The sequence below is a fragment of the Mandrillus leucophaeus genome, unplaced genomic scaffold (assembly GCF_000951045.1).
Source record: "Mandrillus leucophaeus isolate KB7577 unplaced genomic scaffold, Mleu.le_1.0 Scaffold104, whole genome shotgun sequence".
NCBI classification, from domain to species: Eukaryota; Metazoa; Chordata; class Mammalia; order Primates; family Cercopithecidae; genus Mandrillus; species Mandrillus leucophaeus.
Window position 1 is genome coordinate 1,323,042 of NW_012098543.1, and position 9,975 is coordinate 1,333,016.

The 9,975-nt window shown below is 46.2% G+C and overlaps 1 protein-coding gene across 1 annotated transcript in view; it reads left to right on the forward strand.

The window, feature by feature from the left end:
- Positions 1–96: 96 nt before the first annotated feature.
- ZNF665 (zinc finger protein 665) overlaps positions 97–9,975 on the forward strand; it is an 18,739-nt gene continuing 8,860 nt past the window's right edge. The window contains exons 1-2 of the mRNA XM_011979796.1: positions 97–135; positions 4,674–4,733. Coding sequence (XP_011835186.1) covers positions 4,719–4,733 — 15 coding nt within the window. The 5' untranslated portion in view covers positions 97–135; positions 4,674–4,718. The remainder of the gene's footprint in view (positions 136–4,673; positions 4,734–9,975) is intronic.

Here is a 9,975-nt window from a genome sequence, read left to right on the forward strand (position 1 = left end):
CTTTCCCCCCGCAACCCGCCCCTTTGCCCCGGTCCGCCCAGGCCCCGCCCCCAGCCGCCGGCTCCGTTTACTGCACGGGCAGTTTCTTGCAAACCCGGAAGCAGATGTCTTGGAGTGAAGGCTGTTCCTCGCCGCGTGAGTTTCCTTCTATCTAGATTAAACCTGCGTTTCGGAGTCCCCTGCATTTCCCTGCACGATGTCCGGGGGTTCCTATAGCCCTTGAAGTCCCCGCACGGCTCCCTCCATGCCGAGTAAATTCAGACGTTGTCGCGAGACTCTGGGGGTCGCATCGCTTTGGGTTAAAATCACACAGGCTGGTCCTGCCCGCGGTATTTCGGCTTTCAGACCATGCAGACGCCTCCTTTCCTGCGCCGTTTCCTGCTTAAAACCCTTTGCTGACCTCTACCCCGGCGCTCCGGGAAGTCCTCATCCGCGAAGTGGGTGCAGGATTTTGCCGTCCCCTAACCTCGCCCTAGAGCGTCCCCTAACCTCGCCCTAGAGCCGTCCCCTAACCTCGCCCTAGAGCCGTCCCCTAACCTCGCCCTAACCTCGCTACTGGAGCGCAGGGCCGCAGCCCCAGTCCCGGGGAAGCTGCGTCCTCTGCCTGGTTCTGGGATCCTGCAGACCCCACCCCTCTCCTAAGGCGCCGTCGTCCCCCACCTCCCTCCTCCTCGTGCTGGGCCCTGCTGCTCCCCAGGCCTGCCCTTCGCAGTCACCGCTTCCCCTGAGCCCGCGTTGGGGAAGGTTCCTGGGGCTTGTCGTGTGACACCCGGTGTTCTTGCCTGCCCAACTCCACCCACTGGAAAATGTGCTGCTCCAGGATGCAGGCGTCTTACTCCAAACCCTCCCTGTAAATGTGTGGGCCAAGGGGATCAGGAGATAGAGAAAGGGGCTGAGAGAAAAGCAGAGAAACGGAGACAGAGGAAAGAATGGGGGAAACCAATAAACATGGCAAAGTAGAGGTTGGGTTGGGATTTGCAAAGAGACAGTAAGGGTGAAAGAAGTCGCTGAGAAAGTAACAGCATGGAGAAACAACTGGAGAAATGTAGAGAAAAGCTCGATGTCTAGAGAGATGAAGGACAGCAAGATAGGGATAGAAGAAGGAGCAAGATAGCTCCTCCGACAGAGAGTGGGGGAGAGAAGCAGGGATTTGGAGCCAGGACAGACAGCAGCGTGGTGCTGGGACAGCAAGAGGGGGCAGCCGGTGACAAGGAGAGCAGAGGGAGAACCACAGCAGGGGGAGACCTGGGATCTGGGGGTGCCAGAGAGTGGGGACAAGGAGGTGAGACAGGCAAGAGGGGATTTAACAGAGAGAGCAGAGATAAGGGAAGAAAGAGGAAAAAATATATGGAGATTGGGGACAACCAAAAGATTGGGGTGAAAGAGGAATAAGAAGTGAAACAGGTTGCAAGAATGGAGCAGAATAGGTGTAAGAGAAGGAATAGAGGGAAGGAGAAACAGCAGGAGAGGAGAAGGGCTCAAAATGAGGAGCAGCGACCCAGGCTGAAACACAGACAAGAAAAAAAGCCAGAGAGAGAAGAAGAGAATGAGAGATGTACAGAATGAGGGAGGAAACACACAGGAAGGAAGAAAGAGGGGGACTTTGGCCCAGATGCATGGTGGTTTCATTGGGTATGGATAATTACATCGTGACATATTGATTTCTGTGTCCATAATCTAACAATTTTTTTTTTCTTGAGACAGAGTCTCTATTGCCCAGGCTGGAGTGCAATGGCATGATCTCAGCTCACTGTAACTCCGCCTCCCGTGTTCAAGCAATTTTCGTGCCTCAGCCTCCCGAATAGCTGGGATTACAGGCATGCACCACCACACCTGGCTAACTTTTATAATTTTAGTAGAGATGGGGTTTCACTATGTTGACCAGGCTGGTCTCGAACTCCTGACCTCAGGTGATCCACCCACCTCAGCCTCCCAAAGTGCTGGGATTACAGGTGTGAGCTACTGTGCCCGGCCCCTAATAATCTAACACATTTTATATGTATATATTTTGTTTCTGTTGTGGAGATGCTGGTGAGAATTGCAAAAGTCCTGTCTGTGAGACATGTGCATTTTATAATTCCTGGCATCAGAGGTTAGCTTCTATTTGCAGTCTCTATTCTACCAGAGGGCAGTGACTTGACTCATTCAGTTGTCCGTCACTCTCTTTCCTTTTCCTGGAATGGGGTAATATGTAGGCAAGTGTATGAATGAGGAGGAAAAACTAAAGTGTTTTTCCTACCCTCATAGTCAGCTAATGAACACTAAACAAAGAATGCATCGCCTCTCATCACCAAAATGTGTGGGGTGGGGATTTCTCCCCACCAACACGCAATTCTTCAACAGACACTACCTGACTGTCCTATAATTTAATTCAATTCGGAACTATCTACCCAGAGTTAGCATTAGATCCCACTAGTTGAGGGTTCCCACTTCAGATGCCAGCCCCAAGTCCCAGATTCTGAGCTTCGGACCCATTGAGTATAAATTGGGGATTCTCCTTATCCCTTCCTGAGGTGCTATTAATTTGCCAAAGCAGCTTGTAGAACTCAGGGAAACATTTTCCTTGGTTTACCCCGTTGTTTTTTGTTTGTTTGTTTGTTTGTTTTTGAGATGGAGTCTTGCTCTGTCACCCAGGCTGGAGTGCAATGGCACGATCTCGGTTCACTGTAACCTCCGCTTCCCGGGCTCAGCAATTCTCCTGCCTCAGCCTCCCAGGTAGCTGGGATTGCAGGCATCCGCCACCATGCCTGGGTAATTTTTGTATTTTTAGTAGAGAAGGGGGTTCACCATGTTGGCCAGGCTAGTCTTGAACTCCTGATCTCAGGTAACCCACCCACCTTGGCCTCCCAAAGTGCTGGGATTACAGGCATGAGCTACCACGCCCAGCCTATGCAACTGTTATAAAGGATACTACAAATCATACAGATGAATGGTTTTAGCAAGTTAATTGAATCCAAAGAAGGGGTTAAGAGAATCACGGTATTTATCTGGTGAGAGTGTAGCCAAGAGTTACTACTAGCATATAGCACACTGAGATCTTCACCTGGGAGATCTGACTGTGTCAGAGTGGGGTGAAATTGTACGACCCCCCCACCCCCACCCCTGGGAGTCCACTGCAGAACTGGTCATTGTGGGAAAAACTACACACATTTCGGTGACTTCAGGTGAAGTATTCTGGGTTGAGTGTGGCAATAGTATGAAGAGTTTGATTTTTTCCTGTCTCAAACAGTAAAGGGAAGAGCTCTCCGACAGGCCCACCCACCTGTCTTAAGGCCTGCGATCTCAACTCAGTAGGTACTGGGAATGGACTGTCCCTGCTCCGGGCTGTTGCTGGTTCTTCAGTTGTGCACCACAGTCTCAGGACGGTGGCACTCCCTCCTCCACTGCATCAACTTTTACTTCAAGGGAATTATTTTGATGAGCATATCCAGATTAGTGGTCTTGTCTGTTCACACACACACACACACACACACACACACACACAGGCCCGTACCAACACACGTGACTAAATTTTGTACCTTTTTTAGAGATGGGGTTTTGCCATGTTGCCCAGGCTGGTCTCAAACTCCTGAGCTCAAGCATGAAGCAGTCCAGCCACCTGTGCCTCCCAAAATGCTGAGATTACAGGCAAGAGCCACTGCACCCAGCCTAAACATTCTTTGGAGGTGGGAAAAAAATTGTTTGAAGACCTCAGCCCTGCCTGACCTGCTCCCCTAGGACCTCTCTGACCTCATCTCCTGCCCGCGTCCTCCTCGCTCCCTCTGCTCCAGCCACTCAGGCCCCTTTCCTTTTCTGGGGTCCCCAAGTTGCTCCTGCCTCAGGGCCTTCACATGGGTGGTCCCTGTGCCTAGGACTCTGGCCCCTCAGCTGCAGGTGCAAGCACCCTTCCTAACCCAGGTCTTTGTTCTGATAGCACTTCCTCAATGGGGGTTTCTGTGACCCTCTCCCTGACCCCCGCTTCCGCATTCCATCCCCACCCCCACCCTCACCTCTGGTCCACATTGGCTGTTCTGCATGTTTCTCTGTGCTGCTTCACCTTCCAGTGTCTGGATCCTGGTGACAACAAGGCCCCCAGGGAGAGTAGAGCCAGAAGGTGGGGGGCTGTGCTGGGCTTGGCCCCTCTCAGTGGAGCTCAAGAACGCTGAGGCATTTTGCGAATACATCTCTTATGCCCCCTTAGCAGAGATTTCCATTCAAGTAAGTTGCAGCCCAGCTTCAATGACATTTAAGATTGGTTCTATTCTGTTATTCTGTATCTACTACTGAGCATCAGGGCACTGCTGCTCGTTTCTGAAGGCTGAGATCAGCCTGTGATCCACAGAGGGGAGCGGGGCTGTGCTTTGCATGGGGTTTGGTCAGGGCTGGGTCTGTGCCCTGAACGGAAGCTCGTTCCAGCCCAGCTCCCCACTGCTGCAGCCTGTGTGCGGGCCTCTCCAGGCGGGGAGCAGATTCTAAAGAAAGAGGTCAGAAACTCACTTGCTTTTCCTGTAGGAGTTTCTTAGCCCTGCATCTTTTCTGGTGCAGTGGGCGGCAGAGGACCATCTTTCCACAGGGTAAGGTCTTCCCTGTGTATGAGGTTATGGCACAGGAGGGGGTGTGTTGATTCTAACCAATAAACAGCATAGTTTTGACATTCAGGATTGAATTCTAAAGTCTCTTTCATGTTACCCAAGGCAGAACCCTGGAAGAAGAGGAAGAGGAAAGCAGAGGAGTCAGGGATGGCTCTTCCTCAGGTGAGATGATATTCTCGGTGGATTGTTCTGTCTCCTTCCTTTCAGAAACGCTGGGCCTTGGAGTTGGGAATCTTCTCTGAGTCTGAAGCGTCCTGCCTGACAGGTTTGCTCACCCTCACCCATGCCTTCCCTCAGTCCCTCTCGTTTCGCTTAGATTCCATCTCTCATGACCCAGTGACATGAACTTGGGAAGAGGTGGCACTGGGCATGGGCCTGGGAAGGGCTCACACCAGACATGGATGGAGAAGGGGTGAGGGCCCCGTGGTGTCAGTGCTGTTGGGCAACACAGATTGTTCAGGCCATATTTGAATATATTGCCAGCTCTGTGTAAATTCTGATAAGAGAAGCTGGTTATGAAGGCAGATGTTACTGTGTACAAGCACTCACGAAATGCTGTAAAATGAGACCACTGTGGGGAAAGCTTTGTAGCCTCATTTATATTACATTTGATGCTGAACAAGTGAGTCACTGTGTTTATCTGACTCCAAACTTCTTTTTTGTTTGTTTGTTTAGACAGAGTCTTGCTCTGTTGCCTAGGCTGGAGTGCAGTGACGCAATCTCAGCTCACTGCAACCTCTGCCTCCTAGATTCAAGTGATTCTCTTGCCATGGCCTCCCGAGTAGCTGGGACTACAGGCGTGCATCACCATGCCTGGCTATTATTTTGTATTTTTAATAGAGATGGGGTTTCACCATGTTGCCCAGGCCGGTCTCCAACTCGTGAGCTCAAGCGATGCACCTGCCTGGGCCTCCCAAAATGCTGGGATTACAGGCGTGAACCACTGCTCCCGGCCTTCATTACTTATATTCAACCAAGAGAGAAACTTATCCCTCAGCCAGCACCCTGAAAAGACAGAATATGGATGAATGTTTTCATACTTTTCCTCTCCCAGGAGAAATGGGAAATTGGTGTTTTTCTTGCAGTGACACTGCATCATGCCAGGGTAAGGCCGCTGTGAGCAGATGTCCTGTATTTTTCTACTAGACTTCTGTTAAGAGTTCCAACCTCTTAAATGGTTACTGGATTTCTCACAAAGGCAGTTGGTTCATATGTTGTTACTAAATTTGTGTCTCCATGGTGGAGGTAGTGTTTGGGAGTTCCTATTCCTCTATTTTATTGACATCATCACTTTAGTACAGTTTTATAATTTCTTTAAATAGGTGTGGAAATGTATTTTAATAGGTAGCATTGTATCATTCCTAATGTACTCCTGAGATGCGTTGTATGTTTAATGAGAGCTGCTAAAGAAAGAATGAAGATTGTTTTCACAGTGTTGTTATTAGTTCTTATACTTCAATGCGTTCTTTTCCTAGGTTGTGAGTATGTCATCTGTTAGTTTTAACAGGTCTAGCTCCTACTTTACCATTTTCTTGGTCTCAGCTCAGGCATGCTCTGAAGTGGGCTTTAGCTGGAGCCCTGGTGAGCCCTATTTTCTCCTTTTTTTTTTTCTGATACAAGGTCCGGCCCCGTCGCCCAGTCTGGAGTGCAGTGGTGCAATCTCGGCTCACGGCAGCCTGCACCACCTGGGCTCAAGCCAACCTCCTACCTCAGCCTCTCAAGTAGCTGGGACTACACGTGCATGCCACCACACCCAGCTAATTTTTATATTTTTTGTAAAGATGGGGGTCTCGCTGTTTTGCCCAGGATCATCTTGAATTCCTGAGCTCAAGCAATCCACCCGCCTTGGCCTCCCAAAGTGTTAGGATTACAGGCATGAGCCATCGCGCCCAGCCCATTTTCTCCATTTTAATTTAGAGCAAATGCATCCAGCATTTACTGCTTGATTATGTGTTTGGTGAAATTTTCTTGTTTAATATTAGCTTTTGGGTGTTTTTCAAATTTCCTTTTTGAACCAATTTTTAATTATCCAATAATTTCTTTGAGTAAATATTGTTGCAATATATACTTCTTAAGTCTATTAAATTAATGTATGATATTAAAAAATGTCCTAACCTTATGTTATGATTTCATGAGTAAAATAAACTAAAACCTCCATTGGACTTTTGTTAATGCCTAAATATCTAAATTTAACTGGAAAAAATGGTATCTGTATTTTTAATAATTGTATTTAATACCAATTGGAGTATAAGTTCTTACATATTTTTGTTTTAGCATTTTTACAGCTTAACTTACAAAAATGTTTATAAACTAAATTAAGTACAATTCATGCATTTTAATTGTCCCAGACTTTCTGAAATGCACATGAGCAAAAAAGACAACTAAAGATATCATCAAAAACAAATACATCATTGAGACACATCTCTTTATTTCACTTAATTTAACTGGTATGTGTGACGTGCGCACATGACTATGTAGATGCATATGTCCATGGTTTTATAAAAGACATACCATGATTTAAATAAATTGTATGTGTTTTATCATTTGAAATCATATTTTAAATATTTTTATGGCCTGAAATTTGTTCTCTGCTGCCTTTTTTTTTTTTTTTTTTTTTTGAGATGGAGTTTCACTCTTTCACCCAGGCTGGAGTGAAGGAGCACAATCTTGGCTCACTGCAACTTCCCCCTCCTAGGTTCAAGCAATTCTCCTGCCTCAGCCTCCCAAGTACCTGGGATTACAGGTGTCCGCCACCACACCTGGCTAATTTTTGTATTTTTAGTAGAGATGGGGTTTTCCATGTTGGCCAGGCTGGTCTTGAACTCCTGACCTCAGGTGATCCATCTGACTCGGCCTCCCAAAGTGCTGGGATTACAAGTGTGAGCCACCGCGCCCGGCCTGTTCTCCACTATCTATTAATGAACTAATAGGATAGTAACATATGGGCATAAATGCGTTTGTGTATATAATGACCTTTGGTGAAGTTCCATATTGTTAGCCTTGAACTTGTTTCAGTTTTTCTGTTAGGTGACCTCGTGTCAATTTACTTTTGGAGTGTTTAGTTAAAACAACTCAAACACCATTTCCCCTCTGCTCTCACACCAACACCACAATCCACACAGAAGACTTCTGTGGCCACATGTGAGGGATTTCTCCCCACCAACAAACAGCGAGCAACCAACTGGCCGTCCTCCAGTTCAGTTCCAACACTGTCTGCATGAAGATAGTGTCACGCCTCCCAGATTGATGGCTCAGTTCCCAATTGCACGTCCAGGCCTCTGAAACTTCTGACCGACCAGCCTCAAGTTGAGGTTCCCATGAACCCTTCTTTAATTTGCTGGAGCAACTCTTAGAGGTCAGAGAAACACTCAGTTTTACAGGTTGATTATAAATACTATTACAGAAGATGCCAGTGAAGAGATGCATAAGGTGAGGTATGGGGAAAGGGGTGCAGAGCTTCCCTGCCCTCCCTGGGTATGCCGTCCTCCAGGAACCTCCACGTGTCAGCCATCTGGAAGCTCCCCAAACCCACTGCACTCCAGCCTGGGTGACAAAGCAAAACTCCGTCTCCAAAAAAACAACAAAAAAAGAAATTTACATATTTCTACAAAACTCATAGCCACTTTTATCTTTATTTTCTCTTTTGATTCTACCCAAATTTCCAGTGACAAAGTCCCGAATTCAGTGCTGAAATTAGGCTTTTACATGTGCTTTCTTCTATAAGTGTGACGTTGTAATAAAAGAAGTGGTTTGTTGTCCTTGATAATCTCATTTGGCTCCTGTGTAGTTCTTTGAGATAATTCCCTTGCCAGCTGGTTGTTTTACAAATGTGTGCAAACTACATTATACTACTTTATGCAAACTACATTATACTACTTTATGCAAACTATATTATACTACTCTATGCAAACTACATTATACTACTTTATGCAAAGAGACAGACACTACTTTTTACTATATCTTTCTAGGACTTTTTATTCTGTTTTCAGTTTAAATTTGCTTACCCCTGAGATTTTAAAGTCTCTTTCTTCATAAAACACTATTTGAACTGGAATATATTAACACATTCTGTGGCCAGTTTTGCTCGACATTATTTTACCCTTCATTCTCTAACATTCTCTCATTTCTTGTACTTCTTTATTTATTTGTATTTGTTTATTTTTCCTTTTATTATTATTTTTACTTTTTTGTAGAAACAAGGTCTTGCCATGTTGCCCAGGCTAGTCTCAAACTCCTGGGTTCAAACGATCTGCCTGCCTTGGCCTCCCAAAGTGCTGGGACTACAGGCATGAACCACCATGCCCGGCCAACTTCTTTATTTTTTAAACCTCATTTTCACAGTAGTTGAGAGGATTTCAGCCACAGTGTAGCATCTTAAAGACTGGGAAAATTCTTTCCTAGCCAGTTTAATGACCAAGAAACTATTCAGACCAATCTACATGTCAGTCATTCACAGTAGAATGGTAAACTAAAGAGCTGTGGGCAGCTGCTGATACATGTTGCACAAAAGGATGTTGGGAATCTCTTAGACATTGGTACCCGTTACTCGGGTACTCGGCCTCTCATTATATAAATGAATTCTTCCAAAATGACTTCCCTTTCAGAACCTTGGACAGATATATTGACTCCTTTGTGCTGATCTCAAGACACTGAGATTCTAAAATGAAAACTCTGAAGGCGCTTGACTATGTAGCCTTCCTTAATGCTTTAGGATTCCAAACCACCTACTTACCCTCTTTGGAAGATTATTCAGGGCTTTGTGAGCTGCTCTTTCAGGTAGCTTGCCTGTTGCTTAACTGATTGCTTAGGTTTAATTTTAATTCCCAGATACCTGGGTATAGGTACTTGCTCTGTCATTTTTAGCTCTTTGACCTGAGACAAGTTTCTCGGTGTGTCTGTGAAACAGCTGTCCCCACAGTAAAATGGGAGCAGATCTTTCTCTCATGGGCTACAGTGTTGTACGTGTTAGTACACGTAAAGGATTTAAAATGCTACCTCGCATACGGACCTTGTTCTTAAATCCCTATCATTGCTATTGCTCTCATCATAGTTTTAAAACTCTGACTTGTTTTTTCTTCAAAGCCACTGTGGATGTTGTCATCCTTGAAGACACCACTCATTCTCTAGGTCATCTAGATGCTGAATATTACTTGATGTATCAGACATAATATCTATCTAAAGCTGGTAGAGATGAACTTGTGCTGGGCTTTTTTCTTTTGTTTTGCTTGTCCCCCTGTTGCCCGGGCTGGAGTGCAGTGGCACCATCTTGGCTCACTGCCACCTCTGCCTCCCAGGTTCAAGCAATTTCCGGCTAATTTTTGTATTTTTCGTAGAGACAGGGTTTCACCATGTTGGCCAGGTTGGTCTCGAACTTCTGACCTCAAGTGATTCCCCCACCTTGGCC